The sequence below is a fragment of the Notamacropus eugenii genome, chromosome 2 (assembly GCF_028372415.1).
Source record: "Notamacropus eugenii isolate mMacEug1 chromosome 2, mMacEug1.pri_v2, whole genome shotgun sequence".
NCBI classification, from domain to species: domain Eukaryota; kingdom Metazoa; phylum Chordata; class Mammalia; order Diprotodontia; family Macropodidae; genus Notamacropus; species Notamacropus eugenii.
Window position 1 is genome coordinate 424916937 of NC_092873.1, and position 14050 is coordinate 424930986.

At 36.8% G+C, this 14050-nt stretch overlaps 1 protein-coding gene across 5 annotated transcripts in view; it reads right to left on the reverse strand.

The window, feature by feature from the left end:
* Positions 1-319: 319 nt before the first annotated feature.
* Positions 320-14050, reverse strand: part of RPS6KC1 (ribosomal protein S6 kinase C1) — a 213768-nt gene continuing 200037 nt past the window's right edge. For 3 of the 5 annotated variants that reach the window (XM_072647859.1, XM_072647856.1, XM_072647860.1), the window contains 3 exons: positions 10981-11063; positions 8925-9020; positions 320-1307 (listed from right to left, as the gene is read on the reverse strand). In XM_072647859.1, coding sequence (XP_072503960.1) covers positions 1197-1307; positions 8925-9020; positions 10981-11063 — 290 coding nt within the window. In that variant the 3' untranslated portion in view covers positions 320-1196. The other 2 variants (XM_072647857.1, XM_072647858.1) reach the window with 2 other exon arrangements.

The following is a 14050-nucleotide window of genomic DNA, read 5'->3' on the forward strand; positions in this document are numbered from 1 at the left end:
TATAATATGTGTGTGTGTATACACACACACACACACACAAACACACACACACAAAATATCAGTCAGTGTATACTAAGACTGAAACTGAAGGCTGTACTGAAATTTTATACAAACCATATTTTTGGGGGGCAGGATGGTGAGAACAGGGGGAAAATGGTGCAGTCTATATTTAGAAGAACACAGTAATTGATTTCAGAAAAAAAAAATCTTTTGGCAGAAATTGATCAGGATCATTTTTTCAAGTTGAGGATAACATTCTCCCAAGGAGAAAGGGGTAGAAGTCTTATTAACATGGGAAAATAACTGTTAACAAAAAAAATTTACATTTTTATCAATAAATTTATTTAGCATGATTTCTTGGTCCTTATTAACGTGATACAATTTGGGGACATAAATTCCTCTCCTCTTTTTCGTGATGATGTCTTTTAACACAAATCACTACAAGTAGCTGTGGTGGTGGACGGAGATGGTCGAAAGAAGACCGGGTACGTGAATGTAAGTTGCAAATGGCCAGTGTCAAACCAACAAAGCAAAACTGAGAGCATCATGGACTGTTGTTCGTTTTTTTCCCTTACATGAGTTTCCCAAGGTGTGAAACAATATGTAACCACATTCAAAATATATTCAAGTAGAGCTCAAAGAGTTCATGAGAATATAAATTTCCTTTTTTTCTTGCTTTTTAAACTTTGCAGATGACATTATGCATAAAGCACTCCTAGTATCTTATTCAGCACATAACATTAAATCATTTAATCATTTCCACCAATTGTAGTTGAAAGAATATAGTGTTAACTGATACTTCAAGGCTCTCCTTACACATGGCACTAACTTCTGTGCTTCCAACAATGTTTCAGAAGTACATTTTTCAGTGCATTCCTTTTCCTGTTGAGTATACAATTTCTCCGCAACATGCACACTCACAAGTATGCACACACAAACACACACAGATTTCATAGAGATCACACCTTAGTTAATGGTTTACATACAATAGTCCCTTGCTATATAAATCAACTAATGCCCTATTTAATCAGTAATTCAGATTAAATTGTTCTCTTTTGGCCTTTTTCTTCTCCCATTTCCTTTAAATGTCATTGTCCAAGTGATTTGGTGCTCTATAAATTACTGCAAGTCAGCATTGCCAGAGACACTTGTCACTGAGAGGACCAGAGCTTGTTCAGATGACCCCTGGGTTGTTCTCATCTCATTAGTTCTGCCCAATCCACAGGGGTGAAAAATGGATGAGACTTGATGTCTTCAACACCAGCAACTCCAGCACCAAGACGCTCCACAGGGTTGAACTGTAAGAGCTAGAAAAGCAGGATTCAATTAATAAAAGAGGGAGAATTTGAAAAAAAAGTTTAGGAAAAGAAAGAATGACTGAGCCTACCCTCAGGAGAACTATGCTTTATTAAGAATCAACTGACTACATTTACTTGTAAAACAGCAAAGCAGTCAAAAAAACATTTCCTGTCAAGCACAGTTTTAGGATTTGTCCTGCTATAGAATCACTCTGCTTCTCTCAATTGCATTTAGTAAAACAAGGTAAGGTTGCTCTAAGGATTGGTTATTGAGATGAATTCTATTGGGTAAATCAATAAAATATAAATAAAATATAAAATAAAACTCCTTATATACACATTAGGAAATTCTAGAGATTTTCAGATCCCTAATGCACCATTTGTTTTACTAAGGCAGAAATGTATATAATGGCTCCCTTGGGACTAAAAATAGTTAAAGCACTTTCTGGGAATAGCTGACCCACTGAACAGAATCTCTTCTAATGAACGAAAATTGCTTTTTTACTTCTTCGGAAGTAAATCATAACCCCTAAGTCCCTGGGGCAATTTATTTCGTTTTGGAACTTCTACCTAGGGCAGTCATGATCAGTGAAATGAGTGCAAATCCACCCTAGTCCACTATATGTAGTAGACATCTGACCAGACTGTAATTCACACCCCATTCTAGCTGTCTCCCTAGGTAATTTTACCATCTGCCTTGCTTCTGCCCTATGCCTTCCTACCTGGAACTAGATCTTCTAGACCCGACCTCCAGAAATCATGATCCTAGTTCCTGAGGAAATTGATCCATTCAGTTTTGGAGTTCCAGCCCTGAGGCTACGATGTCTTGACTGGGGAGCAAATAAGAGTGGTAATTCACCTATTCTAACCAATCTCAAACAATATATTTCACTTCCTATACAGTCATCCATAGGCTAATTTGCCTTGTTGCTATACTTGTAACCTACCACCCCACCCCACCCCCACCACACCACCACAATTGCTTCCCAACTCCTGCTTTGGAAACAGTAATCAAATCAGGAATACCATTGCTTCTGGTAAGGAAATGTCAACTGTCTATGTTACAGATCAGTTCCCTGTAATTCCCCAGACCAAAATTCCCTTATATGGTTACCAGTCTCCTTTATGTGTTATCTTCCTCTTTAGAATGTAAGCTCTTTGGGGGAGTGGGGGGGGGGGGGGGGGGTGGGAACCAGAGATGAATCATTTTTTTTATTTGCATTCCTAGTGCTTGGCAGAGTACCTAGCATATAGCATGCACATTTTTATTAATCCACTCAGAGATAGGTATTATTCATAATAAATTAATAGCAATCATTAGGTTGTTATATTACAGAATTACGTGCAACATAAGAAAAGTAAAAAGACATCCATGCAATATTTCAGGTTGGTATGTTCCAGGATTGTTAAGTATCACTGGAAGAAATCACAAAATCTTTTGATATATATTCACAGGATGGACATATGTTTAGCATGACTTCATATGTATATTGGGGAAGGAGTGGAGAGAGGAAAAGAACTTGGAACTAAAAATAATTTTTTTAAAAAAACACTCCTAGGATAATGATAGATATGAGTTAATTATATCTCAACAGGTATTCTATACTATCAATTCTCTCCCTGAAAATTAAAATGTCCAATACTCTAACATGAAAATTTAATGTTTCACTAGATGCTAGCAAAGAATATCTCACCTCTCTCCCAGTATTCTGCTCCCAATCTGCCAAACTTCAGCCCTGAGTAATCATGTGATCATAGATTTAGAATGAGAAGGCACATCTAGGAGTCATCTAGTCCAATCCCTTCATTTTATAGATGGAGAAACTAAGGCCTGAGAGAGTAAATGACTTGTCCTAGGCCATGAAGGTAGTATGTGAAAGAGGCAAGCCTCCAAGCCAGTCCTTCTAAGCCCAAGCTAGCATTCTTTTCATTAGATCACATAGCTTCCCTACAGAAATCTTATCATTTCTCCATTATGACTTCTAAGCTAATAACTGTCAATAGAGAAAGTTACAAAATAATTGATTATGCTCACTAGAAATCTATGAAAGGTTCTCACTATGACTTTATTATAGCCTCTCTATTTCTCTCCCAAACTAAATTTTCAAACTCTTCTTTCCTCAAACCCCCAACCAGAACACTATACTCTACATTTACTATATAGCAGATGATCTAGCCTTCTATCTCCTAGTAAATTGAGGCTTCTCAAAGGGAGCTCCCTCAACTCCTTTCCTTTAATCCTAAACATTTCCCGGCAATATAAACCATTCTCCCTCTTCCTTCTCTATGTTCACATTTGAAAAGAAATTTATTCTTTATAAAGCCTAATCTCTCTGTGTGTTTGATCCCATCTCCTTTCGCCTTCTAAAGGACCTTGTTACAGCAATCATTCTCTTTCTTTCTCTAAGGCATCTTTTTGTATTTGTCTTTCTACTTGTTCCTTCCTACCTGCCTACAAAGATGCTCAGATATTTCCCAAACTATCAAAATAATCTCCCTTTGACCCTTCTACCCTAGTTTGATACTACCTCATATCTCTCCATTAAACTTGAAAAGAAGCTCCCTATAACAAATGCTTCCACGTTCTCCAATTTTGCTTAATCCCTTGCAAATTAACTTTAGTCTCATTATGCCATTAAAACAATTCTTTCAAAGGTCACTAATGTTCTACTAATTTCCAAATCCAGTAGCCTTTTTTCAGTCTTCCTCCTGTGTAAATTTACTGTATAGCATTTCAAAGTGCTGATCATTCTTTCTCTTCTGCATAATACTTTCTTGGCATCAAAGACATACCTTCCCAATTCTTTTCACCTTCTCTAATTATTTTTTCTCTCTCTTTCACTGACCTCTTCTCTGCTTCTTGACCCCTTAAGGTATCTGTTATTCAAGGGTTGGTCTTTGTCCTCGTCCTCATGTCTTTCTATACTCTTCCCTTTATAATCACTCATTTGTGGCTTCAATTACAACTTCTGCTCAAATGACTCCAAAAGCTTTACCTTCAGCCTTGAATCCTCTTCTTTGTTCCAGACCCATTGCCAACTGACTAGAACAGAATCTAAATCCAGATATCACACCAGCACCTCAAAATCTCCTATGCCCAAAATAAGTTTTCTTCTTTCTTCTCCTTAACCTAAATTCTTTATTCTTCTCATCATTCATCAGTCTCTCATGTTTGAAAACACGCAGTTATTTCTGACTCTTCTTTCTCCACTTCTTAAATCAAATCACTTGCCAAGTTCTATTAATTCTACCTCCACAATCCCTCTCATATCTGTTTTCTTCTCACTTCTCACTCCTTCACTTCTCTCCTGTCTTTGCTGCTGATTCCCCAAACTTTTCCAAGCTCCAGCAACCTTCTCACCTTGGAAAATCCCAATACCTTTGCATTTATGACTTCCTGTTGGGGAGCTCCTTTCAGAACCTCCAAGAGGCAATGCCCAGGTCAGTCCCATACTCATTCCTTCACTTTTCTCCCAGATTTACTTCCCACTCTCTAGACTTGTCCTTGTCCTCCATTACCCCATCTAAGTACCCTCCTCCACCCATCCCCCCACTTTTCATCTCCCTTTATATGTTACCTTTTCCCATTAGGATATAATATATGGTCAAATGAGATTATTTGTAAAAAGCACAGTGCCTGGGTACACAGGAGGCACCCTGTGAATTTCTGTCCTTCCATCCTTGAAGGAAGGGACTGTCTTTCTTTTTCCCTTCATTTGTATTCCCAGAGTTCAGCAGAGTGCCTGGCACAGAGCAAACCCTTCTTAATACATGTTGACATAACTATTCCCACTCCCACCAAACTAGTACAGGTGCTAAGTACTCTCCCTGTTTAACTACTTCATTAACCCCCTAACAGGTCTTCCTGTTTCCATCCTCTCCATCCTCTAATCTGTTCTTTATACCACTGCCAGACTAATATTCCTTACATATAGATCTAGTCAGGGTACTTCTCTGCTCAAAAATACTAGACCTCCCTACTGAGTAAAATTTGATTTCCTTTGCTTGGCATTCAAGGCACCACAACCTGTCTCAGCTTACCTCCTTCCTCACTGTCTCAGTCATGCTCCCTGCCTTCCTGGCCACATGCTCAGGCTATTTCCTATGCTTCTCTGCTCTCCTTCTTGAACTCTAACCCACACTTAAACACAACTCAGATGTCACCTCTTCTGAGAAGCCTTCCCTTATTTCTGTAGTTAGTAAAGACCTGTCCCTGGTTAGGTCCCATTTTGTACTTTGTTTTGCACATCTCTAATGAACTGAAGTGTTCTAGCTATCTCTATATTCATCGTAGCTCCACTAGAAAGCTATGAGCTCTGTGAGGGCAAGAAACACATCTATCTTATCCAAGCAATCTCTGCCTGAGAATAGAGAATGGTGCTACAGACAGAGTAGGCTTATAAATGTCTAATGAATTAAAGTGAATACTCTTATAGTCACAATTAGCTAGAATGAAGCTAGTTTTTCTCCAAGAATTTCTATAAAAAAGGACAACAAAAATTGTTTCAACAAATTCTGAATTTCATCCAGATTTAGAAGAAAGCTGAAAAAGAGCTAAAAAACCTTCAAAATGATACTTTTCATACTGTAAGAACATCCAAAATATATCCCATTTATTTTCCAAATCAGACTACTCATTCTTACCAATTTCAGAATTATAGAAGGCATCAGGCATCTTAACACAAAGCTAACACAGCAAACACACTGATAAGGACTTGTTATACCGTTAAATTACATTTCTGACTACGGAAATTCAACTTTCAAACAGAAAACTGAAAAATAAAGTTTATTTTATGGAGTAACTGTTTTTATCACTCTCTACAGGACTGTGTCTCCAAAATATTACAACACAAAATAAGACTCATATTTGACTCCTCACTAAGTCACTTTGGGGGATGGCATACTTTGGGGGCATACTTGTTGGGATAAACTGATACTGCCAAAGTACAGTTATTTATACAACACATCCAGCTTCTTCCAAGAAAGATCTTCTCAAGAGAGATCATGTTAAGTTGCAAGTTCTCTCTCTCAAGAATAATTTTTGGTTAGTGGCTGATCGGAGGCAGACTAAGCTACTTTCTTCTGAAGTATATAGACAACAGCCAGTAAGGAATGAGGTATCCCTTTACATATATCTTTTATCATCATCATCATCATCATCATCAACATCATCATCATCATCACCACCATCACTAGCATTTATATAGCTACTTACACATATCTTCTCATTTGAGCCTTATAATAATCCTAGGAGTTGGGTGCTATTATTATCCCCATTTTACAGATGAGACTTGCCCAGCAATCACACAACCAAAAAGTTTACATGACAGAACTTGAACCAAGGTCTTCCTAACTGCAAATCCAGTGCTGCATCCACTGGGTCACCTAGTTGCCTCAAAAGTATAGCATAATTTAAACTAAATACAAACTTAAACATACAATCTTAAATAACAAGATGAAACTAAGAGTTCTGCTTATGTTTTTTTTTTAATTATATGGAAAATATGTTAACTATACTCATATTAGTGGCACTTATTTTATTGGCCAAACTTGATTGGTTATGGCATATCAGAATTTTTCCAAGAAAATTATTACTGCTGGAAGCTGGGTAGCACAAGAATCAAATGGGTGCAATTTTCCTTAAAGCGGAACAACTTACATCCCTATGAAGTACTCTATAATGTTTTTTGTGAACTCTGCAACCTATGAGAAAGCAGAAGAGGAAAATGACAAATTACCAATCCTGCCAAGATACTCCTTTCCTTTTACCAACAATGTTTCCTTGGGTAGGATAATTAAAGAACTCTGGTATACTAACATAGATTTGATTTTCAATCATAAATTATGCACATGTGGCGATATAATTACAAGCCAATCACCAATCCCTGGAACACTCCACTGGACACCACCTTCCAAGATGACGTCAAAGACTCTATTTTGGGTCTAGACATCCAACTATCTCTGAATTTGCCTCATAATACTACTGTCTGGCATATATCTCTCATCTTTTCCCAAATAGTAGTACAACAGATTCTGTCAAAGACTACTAAAAGCGATCTGATTCTTTCATTATAAGGAATGCTTCAACTTTTTTTTTTAACTTACTACATGAAGAACTCATGAAGAACTCTGGATAGTTTCACCTTAAGCTCTCTAACCAGATTTTTTTTGTTTATTTCTCTCAAAGCTTGTGAGGGAATCCTCTTCTTTAAGCATTCCCCCCACAAAAAACCCAGTTCTTTTTCTTTTTCAAGTGACCTCTTCTTTTCTATTTTTCACATTAATATAAGGCCCCAAGAATTGATAGAGTCTTCTGATTTGGTGGATCCATAGTACATGGAAAGTAGTGCAGAAAGCCCAACATAAAACACTCCTAGCAACTCTCAATACTCCTCAGCAAGGACCATTGGTCAACTGAAGACAAGAGTATACATTGCCAATTTAATTTTTTGCTCACTTCATGAAATCATTGGGAATTCCACTGCAAGTTAACTAAGGTTCATACAGTGACATCCAAATCTTCCTGTGAGGTACTGAACATTAATGATCTACTTCACACCATTTGACACCAATTTCCAGGTGCCAACAGTAAGGGAGATCTAAAGGATTTCTCTAACTAGGTGAAAGTCTCCATTTGTATTGAGAAGTCAGTGTGGCACAGGTGAAATTATTCTGGACCAAACACCAGGAGACATAGGTTCAACTCCTAGCTCTTCCAATCTCTGTATGAACTAGGGCAAGTCACATAAGCTCTATGAGCCTCAGTGTCCTCTTATGAAAAGGGACAGACAAGATGACCTCTAAGAACCCCTTCTAACTCTAAATCCTATTGGTTATCTATAATCCCACGAACTGCCATCGTGCCCCAGAAAAGAATTAAAAGTAAAAAGCCAATCACTGATAATACTTCCACAAAATGTAATAGCTGTAAGAAAGCAACTCCTGATATGCCTCAAACTAATAAGCAATTGGCAAAAAAATGTTCCCAAACATTTATTAAATACCTACAACGTACAAGAAACCACACTAGGTGCTGGGAATAATATGGGTTTAAATAGGTTAAATAGGTTAGATATAGGTTAAATAGGTTAAAAATACAACAGGACTTAACCTCAAAGAACTTTAATTATCTTGAGGAATATTAGAATTAAAGACCTTTTAGGAAATATAACCTAAGTTTTAATATGTATATATATAAATATTTCTTAGCATATTTACATATGCATGTGTATATCTACACATACACATAGTGTATAAACACATACATAATGCACATGTGTACTTGCATGCATTTTATATGTAATAAACACAGTCTGTCACGTACACATACACATAAAAACATACACATGTGTATGCATATCCATGTGTGCAAATACACACATACAAAAGGTGTCCCAAAATTGTAACAAAACTTTCAGAACGCTGTGCACAGTGAGTGTCTGTGTGATGACAAGCAATCCTCAAGTGTTTACTGACTTCCATGGTAGCACCAGGAACTTAAAGCAGACGAGTACAAATGTAGAGTCTGCATTTGAAGTTATTACTTTATTTTAGGTTCCAGGGGATGATGGAATCATGATAATTTGCACACTTGATACACTTGGTCGTATAAGTCGATAAAATTACCTGTTGAATGAGTGACCGGGCCTCTTCAGAGATACACTCTGGCAGGTTCAAAGCAGTGTGAGTATTTATCCCTGCAGGATGGCACTCAGCCAGAGTCTGAAACAACCAATCAGAGACACTTATTATCACACACAACGTCATCGTCTATTAAACCCTGGCACTCACGGACAGACCAGCACAGAAGGCATGGTAGACACATTAACTATGCACTATATGCACTAAATGCTCTATAATCTACATGGCATCACCTGCATAGTTCAGACAGAGGAATAAAGGTTGAGAACTTCTCTAGTGCTACTTTAGCACCTTACTCTTCAAAATTCTCCTAGGAATATTTTCTTGCCACTATATTAATTTATATATTAGGTTTCCAAATCTCTCGCCTTTTCTCTAGCCATATCAACATGGGTTAGTAATAATAATAATGACATTAGTGATGTTAATAGCTAACCTGTAAATGGCATTTACTATGTGCCAAGCATTGTGCTAAGTACTTCACAATTATTATCTAGTCTGATCCTCACAGTGACCCCGGGACGTATGTGCTATTATCATCCCCATTTTACAGATGAAGAAACTGGGGTCAAACAGCTAGTATGTATCTGAGGATGCATTTGAACTCAGGTCCTCTTGGTTCCAGGCCTAGTACACTATCCATGGCACCATCTTGCTGCCTATGTTGACAGAACAGTTGTCTTATACACAAAAACTACACATAACCCGCTTAAAAACGTACAATTTTTTTATTTAAAGCAACTCTTTCTGTGGTGGCCAAAAACTGGAAGTTGAGGGGATACCCACCAATTGGGGAATGGCTGAACAAGTTGTGGTACATAAATGTAATGGATGTAATGGAATACTATTGTTCCTTAAGAAATGATGAGCAGGAAGACTTCAGAAAAACCTGAAAAGACTTACATGAATGGAAACGAGTGAAGTGAGCAGAACCAGGAGAACATTGTACACAGTAACAACCACATCATACGATAGACTTAGCTCTTCTCAGCAATGCAATAAAATAAGTCCAAAAGAATCATGATGGAAAATGAACTATGCAGTCTGAATGCAGATCAAAGCATATTAATGGCTCTCTTTTTTGTTGTTTCTTCTTTCTCATGGTTTCTCCCATTGGTTCTAACTCTTCTTTACAACATAACATAACTAATATGAAAATATGTTCGAAATGAATGTATATGTATAGCCTATATCAGGTTACATGCTGTCTTGAGAGGGAGTAGGGAAGAAAGGGGAGAAAATTTAGAACTCATGATCTTATGGAACTGAATGCCGAAAAATAAAAATAAATAAATAAACAAATTTTAAAGTATGATTTTTAAAATCTGATGTAATTAAATATTATAATCTTTACTGCTTAGCAAGATATACTAGTATTTGACAAAGGTAAGGCTGCTCATTTCCTCTGTCTTCTTTCCAGAAGGCAGGATACATAGTATCTTTTAAAAAATCTATTTACCTTAAGCATCATGCTTAAAAGTTATTGAGCTGAGAGAGTATAAACACCTACCTTAAACTAAAGGAGGTGAAAAGTAAGAAAAATTACTTTTTACTTACAAAACATAAAAAAATTATTTACTTATAAATGTGAATATCATATAATAATTTCTTAAAGATAGGTATTTCCTAAATTTTAGGTCACAATATTTAAAATTCTAAAACATTATCATAATGTACTGCATTAAGACTTTTAGGTGAATTAGCAACTAAACAGTATAATTACATGCAACGCAAATTTAGGGAATTTTGTCTTAATATTTGTTAATTTTCAACACAGATCACAATATTTCATATCAACTATTGCCATGACTGGGAGTTCACTATTACTGAATCACATATAATCTTTTTTTTCAAATTTTGGAGCTCCAAGTCATTTGGGCACCAAGAAAATGTAATAATTTTCTATCTGCTCCTAATACAAAGTTTATAAGTGTACTCCAGCTCCCAAAATTACTACCAAGGGCCAGAATTCTGGATCTTTGGAAGTCAGAGTTGTGCCTGGGTAAAACAGATTAGGCAGCCGGAGTCACTCACAGCATACCTTGCCAGTGAGAAGTTCGAAGAGGACGGCGCCCAGGCTCCACCAGTCACAGGCTTCAGTTTCCTCCGTAATTGCTCCCACCTCTAAACACAAAAAGAGTTGGCATTAAAATTCCAAAGGTCAATTACACCTTCAAAATTAACATATATTTACAAGGTGACCCTCTGTTGCTGAGAGAGCACATACTAAACACTACTAGGCTTTCAAAATTTCTGCAAGTTACTCATCCCTTTAGTCACCTACTGTGGCTGTATGACTTTATGACGAGACATTTGTTCTTCAGTTGATGGAGGGACACCTTCAAGATGCTAGATGTAATAGTCATATGAACGTATCAGACCAGAACTCTAGCTTATTTTCCAGGTTAGGAAAACTATAGATAACTCTTTAACAGGGGCTATTTCAGCAAGTTATTACTCATTAGCATTCTATCAAAGGCTAATGAAATTCAATGAGAAAATTCGAGAAACATTTGTTAAGCACCTACTATGTACAAGCACCCGTGCTACACATTGAGGTTAGATAAGACACAGTCTCTGTTTTCATACAGCTTACAACATATTAGGGAACTGAGACACATACATAACTGATTACAGTAGAAAACGATACAGGACATGCACATGAGAAGGATGTAAGCAAAATGTTAAATGAAGTCTGAAAGAGAAAAGGGTATTAAGTAAGGCTTTATGAAGACGGCTGAACTGGAGATGGGCTTCAAAAAGATGGGTTAAGAATTCAACAGGTCAAGGAAAGTATGGAGAAGGGATATTCTAAGTATAGCAAACAACATAAGCAAGGAGAGAGGAAGGAAAATAATGGACATGCATGAGTGATATGATACAGCCCAGTATGGTTGGAATATAAAGGGCTTACAAGGAAACAGTTTAAGGTAAGAATGGGAAGGTAAAGTGAAGGACTTGAATGGCAGGCAAAAGCAGTGGAAAACCACAGAACAGTCTTGAACAGAAAAATTATAAGGAAGATAACTAGCAGTAGAAGTAGGAAAGATAGTTTTAGAGTAAGAACAGAGTAGATAGGAAGACCTATTAGGATGCTACTGCCAATCAGAGCAGCAAAAGAAAAGCCTAGAGTGGTGAAAATGGGAATGAAAAGGAAGGGATGGATAAGAGAGATAATTACAGAGGTAGAATCAAAAAGGACTTAGTAATTGGATTCAAGAGACAGGAAGAGTCAAAAACAAAAGTTTCATAATTGAGGGAATGGGTAAAATTGCAGTGATATTGATAGAAACAGTGAAGTTAGGAGAAAAGTTTTGAAGGAAAGATAAGCTCAGTTGTTTATCATCATCATTATATGCACTACATATAGATTCATTATACGCATTACATATAACAAGATTATTAGTTTCATTACATATAAGATGATGGTGATGATGATGATGACGATGGACATAAAGAGTTTGGAGGATCAATGGGACATCCAGGTAACAATGTTCTGTTGGCAGCCAGGGATAAAAGTTGGGAACTAGGAAGGCCAAAGATGTAGATTTGTTAGTCATCTCCATCAGAGCAATAGCTGAACTTTGGGGAGTAAATGAGACTGTCAAGGAGGAAGAAGAAAAGAAAAACAGGACTAATGGTAGAATTTGGGTGAATGAATGCCTTAAAGGTGTTGGAAAGAAGACTATGAGCCAATGAAAGATATAGAGAAGGAATTGTTAGAGAGGTAGGAAGGCAACCAGGAGGGTGTAAAATATCTGGAGACAACATGCGAGAATAGCAACAAAGAGAAAATAGTCAGCAATGTCAAATTCTACCAAGAGGTCTCTTTTGTGCTTAAACTTAGTTACACTATATTAGAGACTATCACAGACTCTACAAATTCACACATAATGATGGCTGCCTCTCCTTAATAATCAGACATTTCAGGAAAAGCCCTAGAAACTAAGCTCCAATCATCAGGGGCCTACAATTTTGTTAGAATCAAGAATATTCTCTAATCATACTGTACTTGAGGTATCTCTCTTATTCTACATGACTTTTCAAAGATTACTGAAAGGAATAGAGGGTTATAATTTGTGTTAATTTCTACCAATTATTTCCTATGGGACACCTGGATCTAATGACATGGACTTATCAGGGACAGCTAAATGCTCTCTTAGTATCTTCCTACTTATTATAGGGTCCTGATTCCCTACCAGCCACTTTTATTCATTTGTCATCTAAAGTTCATTTTTGGTGGTGGAGAAAAGAAAAAGAGAAGAACTAAACTCTCATTCCATTATCATCAACTCCTCCTCCCCAAAAAAGTAAGTTTTAATCCTACTCTTTTCTCCAATATAGCAAAAAGAAAAAAATAAACATTTTTGTTGTCCTCAACTTTCCTCATCAGTCGCAATCCATTCTTGGCTTTAGACTTTCGATACCATTCTTAGGGGACCACACCACATATAAAAAATTCATTCTCTATTACCTGCCATTGCTTCTATCTTATCTATATTTTTTAAACCTAAGTTGCTTGATGAATTCTCTGTGCAGCCTTATTAATCATTTTAAACAATAAACCAATTTTCCTCCTCAGAAAAACCATCTCTGTGCCTTTAGAATGTCATTCCTGAGAATTCCCTATGCCTCCTTGGACTGACTTCCCCAAGAAAATGTTAGTCTGTTGGATCCTAACATTTATCTGAATGCTTTCAAATCTTGACTTCCCACATCTAGGATATATTAGACTATGTCAAGCTTTCCTTTCTTTCTCTAGCACAAATCTAAGATGGAACAGTCATTTTCCTTTGTGGTTCCCATTATTTTCACCCCAGTATCCAGGTCCTCCTTGTTGGCTAGAATGAAATCCTCTCATTGCTTTCCTCCACTTTTTTAAAAGATGCAATCATTATTAAAGAAAGTCAAAAAACTATTATTGGTCTGCATTGGGCAGAGAGAGCTCTAATAGATGTCTGGATAATGGAAGTACTCAATCATTACTCAATCATGCCTCCAGTCCAGGTTTATGATTTATTTTCCACACTCCTCACCTAATTCCTCTTTCTGTCCAGGTGGTGTGTAGTATGCTCCAATAACAATGTCACTTCTGTTTCCCAAATATATTT